At 41.1% G+C, this 12,587-nt stretch overlaps 1 protein-coding gene across 2 annotated transcripts; it reads left to right on the top strand.

Annotated features, from left to right (window-relative positions):
• The first annotated feature begins 6,714 nt into the window (after positions 1-6,714).
• Positions 6,715-12,136, top strand: parla (presenilin associated, rhomboid-like a). Of its 2 annotated transcripts, XR_005072123.1 has the most exons (11): positions 6,715-7,495; positions 8,717-8,900; positions 9,006-9,110; positions 9,193-9,325; positions 9,424-9,519; positions 9,653-9,802; positions 9,979-10,049; positions 10,140-10,241; positions 10,464-10,525; positions 10,630-10,727; positions 11,455-11,499. XR_005072123.1 is itself a non-coding variant. In XM_037083963.1 (10 exons), the coding sequence occupies exons 1-10, from the start codon at positions 7,416-7,418 to the stop codon at positions 11,588-11,590; spliced, it is 1,155 nt and encodes a 384-aa protein (XP_036939858.1). In that variant the 5' UTR covers positions 6,722-7,415; the 3' UTR covers positions 11,591-12,136. The 2 variants fall into 2 exon arrangements, 1 of the variants encoding a protein (XP_036939858.1); XM_037083963.1 differs by lacking the exon at positions 10,464-10,525 and having other exon boundaries at positions 6,722-7,495; positions 11,455-12,136.
• Positions 12,137-12,587: the final 451 nt, after the last annotated feature.

Here is a 12,587-nt window from a genome sequence, read left to right as displayed (position 1 = left end):
TGGAGGACATTATGGATTGCAGTAAAGCATATATTTATATTTGTGGTAGTGGGCGCTTCACTATGTCTCTGCGGGATCAATGAATGTGGCTGTGAAATAAAAATCTGCAGATACCAAAGTGGATTTAACAAAGGTGAAAGGTTCACACCAGACGGGAGCGGCCACCCCCAACATGTACAGTGTGACTTCTGGATTATACTTCACGGATCAGGGTGACCATAACCGAGAAGGTTACCCTACTTAAGCAAGGGCGCCCTGTCCCTTTATCCAAATATATCTGAAGAAGGGGGATGAGCCTGTTTTTTTTTTTTTGTTTTTTTTTTTTGTTTTTTTTTTAGTGCTTTAAGGGATGCACCCTTAAATTACCCAGCAAAACAACACACCCACAACAAGACACATGGTGTTTCAGGGTGAGTTACACATTTCACACTGTGTGCGTGTCACCACTCAGTGTTTGCTGCAGGCTCTTAATAGCAGCTCCAGTGCAGCCCATTGCTGGCAGAGTTGAAAAGCTTTGTCAACAACACGCATGCTGATGGCTGAGGCCACACTGCCGCCGCTGCACAGGGAATAGCAGCACATTCATCTCACCCAGAGAGAGAGAGAGAAAAAAAAAGAAAGAAAGAAAGTGGAGAGCCAGCAGTTTTTTGTCTAAACCAGCTGACAGCACCGGGAGAGTGAAGGAAAAGCATCGGCAGGGAGAATAAAGCCGTTTACCATGCGCAACACAGGGGGGGAGAAAACAATGCAATGCAGACCTAATATTTGCACAAGTTGTATCTCAAATGCAGTTCAGCACATTTTGCACTAAAAGTGTTGATGCATCTCAAAGTGCTGGAGAGGTTTTAAGTGCTTAAGGAGGAGGAGGAGGTGGCGGGGACGAAGCCGGGATACAGCAGCTGCGTCCCGCTGCAGCACTGGAGCATGTGCTGCTGGTCCGTGGCCACAGCATCATCCGCATCCCCATCCTCAACTTCCCGAAATGCACCCCTGCTTCACTGCGTGTGGCGCCGCATGCAATAACATGACAAAGTTCATGTTTTCGGTGCCGTCTGTGCGCAAAGGGTTTCACACGAACACGCAGCGCTGCGTCCAGTAATTATGATAACGATAGAAACACCACAAAACAAAATTAATAAAACGAGCTCATAAGTTCATTCATTCACAAGCACGTGGAAGTTTCCTTACCGGCGTTTTTATCACCCATGTCCCCTCGCGGTGCAGAAGTTGGAGGTGCTGCGGACGGAGGCTGGAGAGGGATGCGCTCGTCTCTTCAGATGGGACAGCCGAGCTGAGGAAGGAGCTGAAGGAGCTGAGGGAGGCAAATTGCTTGTTTCAAAAAAATAACAAATGAGCTCCTTCTGGGACACCACCTCCCCTGGCAGCGACACCGGACGGATGCGGAGCTCTTCTTTCTCAGTGAGCCTTCAGGACCTGCCCCCTTGGTGATTGCAAGAGTTTCTGAGCAAGGTGCACTGAGGGCTCAGGTAAAGACTGTGGGAGGTGTGGGAGGTGTGTGTGTGTGTGTGAGTGTGTGTGTGTGTGTATGTGTGTGTGTCTGTGTTGCAGGGGAGAGCGGTTGCAGGGTGAGCATTGTGTCTTGCAGGAGTACAGTAGGAGCTTTTTTCTCTCTCTGTACTGTCTACTGAAACATTTCAGCAAAACAAGAGATTTTTCATTTTTTGGCAAACCAGCATCCGTACAGTTTTGTATTGTTGGTGAGTCGACATCAGGGTTTCTTTTAAAAATATGGGCTGAATCAAAATCTCCTTGGGTGCTGTAACAATCTGGTGGCTGTAGTGTTGATCATACAACAAACAATGAAATCTTTGCATGCAAATATAACCTCAGTATTGAATGAATGAAATACATTTCTTATTATTGTGCCGTGCAGACTATAAGCCAATCCTTGCAAGACAACAAAAGCTCCTACAAGCCACATGCAGAATAACATTAATAACATTTAAGATGCACACCAACAACACACTTCCTTCCTAAAACACGTTCTGTAAAATGACCAACTGAATTGTTATTAATGCAGCAAATGCAGACACCAGGCAGGTAAATGGTGGAACAAGATGAAACTTTAATGAAAAGAAATATAGATATTAAAAAAAAACAAGAAAATGCATAATCGCAAACAGCAAAACAGGAAAGTCACAAGATAAGGAAAACAAGGCGAAGATACATGAGGATGTACCTTACAAAATAAAACTGGAAATAATAAAACTAGATACCAACATCATGACAGAAATGAGAATTATAACAAATTGAATAATCAATCTAGCCTTTATTCCAAGAGTTTGAGACAAAAAAGCAAGTTAGATACATACTTTATGCACATGCACTTGTTATGCCTGGAGTATAATGTCATTTAAATTCACCAAACTCCAACACACATTGTTTAATATATGTACACTTTATTATTTCCAATCAACTCTGCTTACACTCTGCAATCATGTCCGCTCTCAGATGAGCTCCGTCCTCACACACCTGCTGACCACAGTGTTGCTTTACTGTTAAGCAAAGCCAGATGATATTTTGCTGAGAGACATCCATATTTAATGAACGAATCGACGGATCAATAGTCGTGTCCCGAACATCTGACTCTTTAATGTGCCTGTTATTTGATTATACTGCAGCAGAATTATGAAAAAAATAAAACACTGTGTACACTATATACAAAGACAGCGGTGTGCATTCAGAATGAGCAGGCTGTGGTTGTTGTAATAGGTTGGTGCAAAAAAGAAAAAGCTCTGGAGGAAGTTGTTGTGTAATCAAGTCAGTGTTGAACTGCCAGGGCAGATATGGACACAAGGTTACAGTGTGTGCATAACAGTGTGCTGCTCTCATATTCATACAAGTGCCTCTCTCATTTTGTTGTACTCCAAATTAACAAAACAAACAAAGCTTTACATAATCACTTTTTTTTTTTTTTTTATTTGTCATGATGTGCATCATCCACTTTGGTGTTTTGGGTAGATCAAACACCAGGACTGTGCAGCACTGGAGTTGAATAAAAATCTCATGGCGTTCCATGGTGTAAATCAGATGCTTCTGAAAGGATAAGTTCACTCCAAAAAAAGAAAAAAGAAAGAGAATGCAGTCACTATCTTATCACCTTCCTACTGAGGATTTCTGGAGCTTCACAGCAAAACAGCATTGCGGGATTCTCCTAAACAGCTGAAGTTTGATTTAAACATTAAAAAGAACTGAGAAATAAGAACATAGGATGGATTGATGCAGCTTTAACAACTTAATACAAGTCTCTGGAAGGCCTAAGATCCCAAATTGTGTTGAAAATACATTTTTTACATTCTTTTTAGGGCCAAAAACTTCACTTTAGCTGCTAAGCTAATAGCATTAGTGCGAAACCCGTCTACAGCTGTTGCACAACCTTGGCCACCACACTGAGGGTGCATTTAATGTCTTTTCAAATCAATTATCTTGATTTTAGGGCTTCTCGACTGGGATCATGTCAATTAAGCTGTATGGATTTTTGATTGTTTTCCAGTTATTAATATATTTTTTCATTTTAAAACAAGCCCCCATCTACTTAAGCTGTTTAAGAGGATGCTGTTTGTGTTTGTAGACTGCAAAAACTTCACTCGTCTCTCTATTGGCATCACAGTTAAAATGACTGAGTTTTCATTTTGGGGCGGACGTCTCCTTTAAAGAACACCACAGTCACACACTGACCATTGAGACGCAAAATCTATGCAGGAAAAAAAGAAAAAAAAAAAACAGAAAACAAGTCACAGTGTGGTATTATCTAACTGGCTCATTGATCCGTGTCTTAGAAAGCTCCTCGTCAGCACTCTGATGGGACGCTATGATAACGGCTAGAGTTCCTCTGATGGTATAAAAAGAACCGTGCTGCTGGTATTAGATGCTTCAAACCTTTGGCCTGAAATAGAAGCCTCAAGGCCAAATGACGTTCAGCACCACGTCTGTCCATCTAGAAAAAAAACAAAACAAACAAAAAAAAAGCACTACAATACGGGAGCCATACGTCAAGAGTGTGCTTTTATTTTTCACTCTATCTGGACGTATTCGCAGGAAGATGAATGAGTGTCCTACACGAATGACAAGTTGTTCTGGTTTCAGACTTCCTGTCACATGACTGAGGGCCCTGCTGCCCTGTTGCCGACACAGGCTGAATCCCCGGCTGGCGTCGGTTCACAGCAAATCGATGAGAGAAACTGAAAGAGGACACTTCTGCTGGGGGGGAAACGCACTGCATTGATCAGAAAAGGAACCTATAGTCCTCTACAGATTCAGCTGTTGTGTTCGAGGCTGCGGCATTGTACGGCCATTTTCTTTGCCAAAAGCCAAAACAGAGTTTTCCCCTAAGTTAACTTCCGTGGGCCGCTTAAATATTTATGATTCTCACCTTTATTTTGTCTACTCTCCCCAGTTCCCCCCCCCGTCTCAATCCGCCCTGTCATCCCTCCCTTCCCCTCGCTGCTCTCTTCATCCCTCCCCTCCTCTCCCACATCTCCCTGTCCTCCCCTGCCCCAGACCTGCACCCATAGGATATCATCTAACTTGGCAGTGTGTCCTTGGGTCCATACAGTGGCAAAGGCATATTGCTCTCCTTACTTTGCACACTGTATCCGAGCCCTGAAACCTCCTGCACCCCCACTTTTCTGTAAAACTATATAATTTCCGCCGCAGAAGTGTGAGATTGTATTATAATGTCCCCACGGGATGCATTGCCTGTCTCACTTAAGATTAATTGCACGCCTACCCCTAAACTTCTTTCATTCCGTTCCTCGCTCTATTACAGCATTTCTCTGTGCAGTATTGTCTGAAGCAGCCTGGCGAGTCAGGCGCAGGTTTTGCACTGGAGGAGAGCCCTAGTTACTCTGCGGACACTGCAGTGCAGCCTCCTCCCTGTAAATTCTTACCATCTTCACCTATTTCTGGACCCGGGCTTATGAGAAGTTTGTGGAACTTGTCCAGATGCCAATAGCAACACCTAGTGTCATCAATACTGTTCTGCTGCCACCCAAGGCTGCCACTACTTTCCCTGTGGTTTTAATGAAAACAAAGTTCAGCATGCCAAATGTTTTAATATGAATAGCAAGAAGAAAGGGAATCACTTACTGTGATATTAGTCATATTTTCAGGAATATATCATATATTAACATTCCTTTTTTTAATTCTGTTTTTGGAAATCTTTCTGCAGTGGTGGGAGGAGTATTTGGATCTAAAAAATAGCAATACAACTACTTCCTCGTAAGTAAAGGTCCTGAAAACGATAACTGAGAAGAAAAATGAAGTTGTATTGTCATTATAAATTCATGAATGTGTCATTTTAACTCCTCTGCATAATGTGTGGAAGTTTAATATATAACCTTTTATACAGCAGACATTTTGATATGTCATTAGAGGAAAAGCACAGTCAGTTACATGGAATCCAGTTTCCACTTCAGACCAGGGGAATCAAACCAGCGACTTTCCGTTGACAAGACCGGGCTCTACCCCTGAGCCACAGCCGCCCTTTCAGTCAGTCATCATCATTTTATTGTTTACACCTGAGCTTTTTTTCTAACAAGAACAGTGTAGAAGGCCCATGCACCATAATTTGATGATAATCAGTCATTTGTGGATATTAAAATCTTAAAGTGCATAGTCACATTATGTAGAAACTAAGCGTAGTGGAGTTAAAAGCACAATGTCAATATAAAACAAAAAGAGCCATTAGTTTTAGGAAATGCCTCCTCAGTTACCTCCACCACTCTGACTTTACTGGCCAGTCCTCCCACATCCGACAGCTCTGTGAATGCACCACTAGAGGGAAGTGAAGAGCCACATTCGGAAAAACACAAAGCTGTTCTTGTGCCTGTGCAGGAGAGAGACACGCTACTCCCTCTGCTGCATTCAAGTTCCCTCGACTATGATTTCAGAATGAGACTCAACTTTTCACTGAAGTGCACAAGGAAACTGAGTCATTGGTTTCCAGTGGCTTCCAGAGGCAGATGGAAAATAACATCCAGTATCTATGGATTACATTTCAACTGTTAACCTTGTGTACATATTTATGAATAGCACAAGTGTGGGGGGGAGAATATTAATACAGTATGGGTAATGTTGGTTATAAGTTATTTAGGTGGTTTATTCTGTGTGATCTTACTTTGTCCTGTACTTGTGATTAGGGTTGCCACCGTGGATTTGTGGGAAAAAGGGACACTCGACCAGCTGACAGACTAACATTGCCATTCATGGTCATGCTACTAGCCTGGATAAAATCCAAGGTATTTGTATCAAGACTGTTTGTTAATGTTTAAAAAAAAACGGCTGATATAAACAAACAAATCTCAATATTGGTATTGGCCTCAAAAGTCCTGGTCCGAGATCCTTCATGGCATACTGTTAACCGTCACCTCTCAGTCTGTTTTGTCAAAAGACGCTAAAATAAGAATAAAACAAATATTAACAGAACCAACTCAGATGAACAACTGTCAATAGGATGAAAAAAAGAGTACTTTATTATTGATATTTCATATTTGTTGTTATTCCAACACTAATTGAATGTAATCATTACTTTAATATTGTAATCAGGTCAATTCAGCTAATTTGGACACCTCAGCTCGTGTTATTGATTTCTGTTCTGTACTTTTACCATAAAATTAATGAAATTAAATGTGAATGATGACTTCATGGGGGTGATGTCACAGAAAGGGGCGGGGCAGTTCTAATTTTGATTCTAATTACGAGTCAGTCAAGATCCCTGGGAATTGCATGAGGAGGTCTGTGATGTAATATTCTGATCAGCCATAAATAAGAAAACGTTTCTAACATTTTATCAAATTATGTGTGTGTTGGGACCTGCACATGGTTCTGACATGAGAGCAGCCTAAATTGCACTAACAAAGGAAAGTGCATCGACCCTAATGTCCAGTAGATGTTTTTTTGTTTGTATAGTGTATGTATATTTTTAAAATTACAAACATTCAAAAAAAAAATATGTGTAAATATTAATCTTTATTGGGTAAGGGAGAGCTGAGGAGTGAGCAAATAAAAACACAAGTTTGGAATGTGTGTACAGTTTGTTTTCTGTTTAGGGTGCATTCGTAATTCGTGACGTCATTGACGCACAACGTGACGCTTCAGGAAAAAATCACAGACGTACTGCCCTGTCTGCGGGAAGTAGGAGTGGGATAAACAGGCGATGTTTAGCGGGTTAAACCTTTAAAAAAAAAAAAAGAAAAGAAAAGAAAAGAAAAGAAAGAAAGAAAGAAAAAAATACGTGTTAACACGCTAATTTTGGTGGAAAAAGCGGTGCAATCGTCACACCAAGAGTTCTTGTGCGGAAGTAAAAAGTCGGAGCTTGTAGAGGTGTCAGTGAACGCCACAGCAGCAGCAGCCGCTCCAGTGGGCTGGGCTTCAGCCAGGAGGTCATCACAAACATGGCGTGGAGAGGATGTGTAATGAAATGGGCCAAAACAGAGTTCATCAGATCCACCAACACTACCTCAAAAAGCCCCAGGTGAGCGAATAAGAGCAACACGAGTAAATAAGAACATTAGAAGTAACCTAGTGTGTGTGTGTCTGTGTGTGTGTCTCTGTGTGTGTGTGTCGAGCAGCAGTGTGTGATTACCTAACTGTCATTGTAGAGACCCACGGCTGTTATGTTTCATTTGTTTACAGTAACAAACTGCATGACGTGCGTGTTAGTCAACTATCCGCTAACTCGGTAATGTTACTGATGATCGAAGCTAACGTTACTGTAGCAGCTTCATTAATGCCCCTCTTTTCCTACTTCGTTATCATTTACTCTCAAATCTTCAGCCTAATAAATAAGTAACCATGGTTTTGAAGCAAGAGCATGGTACACACTGTGAAGTAACGTTAAGCTCGTGGGTTTTAGTTCACTGCATGCTTCTCACTTAGAATAGCTATAGTTAGCATACAGATTACACAGAATATGCTTGAGTTAAATGGTCTATAAATATAAATGGTGCTTGTCACATTTTTCAATATAAGACAATAAAACCTAGCAATTATGCTGAAGCCGTGAGATCAATTGATTAGTCACTATCTTCACAGCTTATACTGGTCCAAAGCTCCTGTGCTAGCTGTGTTAACCCTGTATGTCAAGCTCCCTGTCTGGCTGGCTAACTGCATTACTAACTGAGCTAACTAGCCAGGTAGCAGCAGTCACTCAAACCCCTATTGGTCTTGAGTGTTGGGTGTGGATACCACATTTGAGAGATCACTACACAAAACGTGTGTTTATTGGCCAATATATCGAGATCATAATCTCTTTACCTCGGTTTATAGCGGTATAGGTAACGGCCCCAGAAATCAAGTGTCAGGCAGGTTCTGGAATTCCAATAACTGTCATTTTTGTCCTGTTATTCATTGGTTGAATTTTGAATACATCAGCCTGGCCTTCCAAACATCAATACAGATTCTAAAGAAAACTAGAATGGCACTCAGTAGAGTGTATACCTTCTCCGAGGCCCAACAGTCCCCTTTAATTCAATCAAGCCTTAGCACCCTGAACTGGTTTTCCTCATGATCCACGCATTATTCCTTGAATTCATCAAAAATGGTGGATAAAGTTCAAATGAAACACCCCATGACAATCTGAGCATCACAATTTTTTGTTTCTGTTGGTTTGTATCAGACAAGTGTACCTAACCTGTCTATCTACAAATTAGGTTTTAATATTTCCTACTCTGTCAACATGTTTTTTTTTCAACAGACTAAACCCTTGCAACCAACAGAGGTGCGGTTTCCGTCGGGATGCCAAAAGGCCGGACACAAAGAAAGGAAATGTCACCCAAGAAACAAACCCTCCACCCTCTGAGGCTGGCGCTCCGGGTCCCCCACCTCCTCCCAGAATCCCCAGACCGTCACTTTTCAAACCGCTGATGTTCACAGTAGGGGTAGGTCCTCCCATTTCTCTGCTGGAATAGGAGCGAGTAGATGCATGCAGTAGTGAGGTTTGGGACAGCATGATGCCCGTTGGTTGTGGTCTGACTCCATGTCAGTTTACAGGCTGCTCCTTTGGCGCTGCTGCCATTCTGCAATATGAGACCCTGAAGTCGAGAGTTCAGTCTGCAAAAGATGAAGAGGAGGAAGAAAAACTGTTACAGGTGAGGTTTTAATGATGTAAACTGCTGCCTGCCAGCCAATGTCAGATATATACGCCGCTTACATCCATCCACTCACCACCAGGGCTCCCAGGACATGGCGTACTGGCACAACTGGTGGAACCAGCTGTCAGGCTTCCAACGCCAGCTCATACTCGTGATGTCCATGGTGGATGACTTCTGGAGCAACCTCACAGAAGGACAGAGGACTGTCACTGGTAACACATGTCGCAGTCTCATGTTGTTGTTCTGTTCGTGTTTAACAGTATCTCACGTTTCTTCGTAGTAAGCAGCTCTCCCTCTTACCGTTCTCCAGGAATCATTGCGGTAAATGCTGTAGTCCTGTGTTGTTGGCGGATCCCTGCCATGCAAAGGAGCATGATTAAGTACTTTACATCCAACCCAGCCTCCAGTGAGTATGCCCATTTTTTGAAAAAAATAAATACATAATACAAAGTGCTTACAGAAGCACAATGAGGACAATGTTTGGGGGGCGTATCCAAGGGCATGTGTAATTTTCAGTCCATTTTTCACTTCCTCATCAGAAACCCGATACCTTCCCATGGTGCTGTCGTCCTTCAGCCACTACTCCATCATCCACATGGTGGCCAACATGTATGTCCTATGGACATTCTCTTCAGGAATTGTCTCTCTCTTAGGGAAGGAGCAGTTTCTTGCAGTCTACATGTCTGCCGGTAAGTTAAATAAAGAATAGGACTGGAGTGTTATCTCATTTAATAGAATATAAGTATTAAAAAACCCAAACAAACCAGAACCCCTTTTACAGATATAATATGTAACATTTTGGCAATTAAATGTCTAAAAACAACGCAACCTTTGTTTTATATTTTGTGTACTTGTGTATCTTCAGGTGTCATTTCCACTATGGTTAGCTACATGTGTAAAACAGCCACCGGACGTCTCTATCCATCATTAGGAGCAGTAAGATATTTGCTTCATACTTTGTACAGTTTAACACAAATTAAGAACAATAATCCTAATCATTTTACCTGTCTTTAATTTTACCCACAGTCAGGTGCCGTCATGGCAGTGCTGGCCGCAGTCTGCACAAAGGTGCCAGAGGCCAAACTAGGCATAATCTTCCTCCCGATGATCACATTCACCGCGGGAAATGTAAGTGTGTCTCTGTGTGTGTACATGAGGTTTGTATTTGTGTGCATGTTTGCGTTTACACTTCTGGTCTTGGGTGTGCACCGTGTGTGTTTGGGAAAAAAAGAGTGTTATTGTCCTGTCCTGCACACCTCTGATGTTAAGTAATGTGAATTAAAAACAGTTTGGTAATTCTCTCAATGAAGAGGATGTTGTTGAAATTCACATGTTGTGTTTTTGCTGCAGGCAAGAGATGTAAAACTGTGCATGAACAAAACGGACAAAGTCCAGTGTGTGTGAGTGAATGTGTAAGTATGCATGTCTGAATGCATGGTAGACGGATTGTTGCCGTTGATTTAGTGCGATTCACACTGCGTGTAACTTCAAGTTCCTGTCATTGGTCTATCTTTAGGCTCTGAAAGCGCTCATCGCCATAGATGCAGCAGGGCTTATTCTGGGGTGGCGGATGTTTGATCACGCAGCTCACCTTGGCGGAGCCCTCTTTGGAGTGTGAGTGTCCAATGTTTCTCTTGCACTGAAAAGAATAATCGATTATTGCTTTTGTAAGAAAAAAAAAGTGTTGGAAAACTGAAAATAAAGTATAAAGTATAAACTATGGTGTTGTATTAGTAAGTAGAGATGTTTTGTATCGGAGAAGAATGTCCTTGAAGGTGGACGGTATAGTTTTGGGGAAGAAATTTTAATCAGAAGAGAAAGATCATCACTGACTGTTATTTTTTATGATAAATTAAACTAATGAGTAACTGAATAAACAAACTGACCTTAAAGGAAAACACAATTTCACACTGTTTTACTTATTATTTACTTACTTATACTGTTTATATGTGGCAGACCCTGTCACCTTTCTAGCTTTAAACAGTGTACTGTGGACCTTGTTTTCCTCTGAGATAAGGAAAGAATGAGTTTGTATTTGACCTATTTGATATTGTAAATATTAAAGTTTTGAGTGTGAATTTCTTCGCTAAAACTATATAGTGTCCTTACTGTATCATTATAGTACATGAGATGTAGCCAGGAGAAAAAAACATCTAGGGTTTGGCCCAAATTTTAAGAACTGATGTGAAAAAGTATAGAATTTTGTTCATGTGTTCAGCTGATGAATACTCTCGCTTACAGTGATATAAATCTTTAAATAGCATGTTAATGGGCTTACACATGGTTTGGTGGCTCGCTGTCCTGCACTCATTTAACCTTCTCCATGCATCTTGCCCCACAGATGGTATGTAGCATATGGCCACAAGATGATCTGGAGGAAAAGGGAGCCTCTTGTGAAGATGTGGCACGACATGCGTTCTCCAGGTGGCAGTGGATCCAGACCAGGAGGTGGGCCTAGTGGACCTGGACCACAGTGAGACTCTGCAAGGTTTCTCAGGTCCTTTTTGTAAGAACTGGACTCCAGAGTTACCTCAGAATATGCAAGGACACTTTTTTTTACACCTATAATAAGCAGGGTGTTATTGTTTATTAAGAAAGTATAGTTTTTCATTCAAGGTTTGTATTCAGCATAATCTGGTCTGTTTTTTTTTACAGCCATGTATAACTGCCATGCCAGAAAAAGAAAAAAATATTCGGTATGATGTAGTGTGAAGGGTTCAGTTATTACAAGATAACAAGATGTTTTCACATTATTTTACGACACACCATCTTATCACAATATAGAAAATAACTTGTTATAATGATATACTGTTTATCTTGATAAATGTTAAGATGTAACATTAAACATTTTATGTTATTACATTGTACTGATGAATTTTCTTTTTCTGTGGTGGCAGTAATAACCTCCCATATGTTTTAATGCTGATACAAATCAATGAGTAAATAATATACTGAACTCAACTGTAAACAGTCCTGTGGGCTGGTCTTATGTTGCTATTAAAAATCTATTGCAACAGTCGTGACACAATTGCACAATTATTTAATAAAAGGGGATCAGTCCGTATTCTGATAAGAATTTATCTTTTCATTTCTGATGAGTGGGAACGCCTTTGATAAGGCGCCATAGATACTGCAGAGGGATCTTGGTCTGGTTTGGGATATTGGGATATGGATGCATACAGTATGAGCAATGTGCATAGTTATGCAATAAAGGTCCAATAAAATGTGTCGCATTGTTTTTGGGGGACAGAAATACTCACAAAACAAAAACACTGAATAAAAATTCAGATATGTCACTGAATAAACAAGTTAATTAAACACTAAAATAACTTAATATCGCTCACTAATTTTGACTATAGTCGACTGACATGTTATTTACACCCTTTCGCAGCTGAAATTACTGTAGCAGCTACGATCCCATCGGGAGTGGTTGCAAAAACTTGACTGACTTGGGGCTTGAATTATGCCAGATGA

This window comes from Acanthopagrus latus, chromosome 21 (genome assembly GCF_904848185.1).
Source record: "Acanthopagrus latus isolate v.2019 chromosome 21, fAcaLat1.1, whole genome shotgun sequence".
Classification (NCBI taxonomy): Eukaryota; Metazoa; Chordata; class Actinopteri; order Spariformes; family Sparidae; genus Acanthopagrus; species Acanthopagrus latus.
The sequence above is the reverse complement of the archived record's forward strand: the minus strand, read 5'-3'. Positions and strand labels throughout refer to the sequence as shown.

Excerpts from the sequence above, each read along its gene's own strand:
- parla (XM_037083963.1), top strand. The coding sequence starts at position 7,416 with ATGGCGTGGAGAGGATGTGTAATGAAATGGGCCAAAACAGAGTTCATC. Across the intron at positions 9,520-9,652 it reads TACATCCAACCCAGCCTCCA|AAACCCGATACCTTCCCATG; the intron begins GTGAGTATGCCC and ends CTTCCTCATCAG. Across the intron at positions 9,803-9,978 it reads TGCAGTCTACATGTCTGCCG|GTGTCATTTCCACTATGGTT; the intron begins GTAAGTTAAATA and ends GTGTATCTTCAG.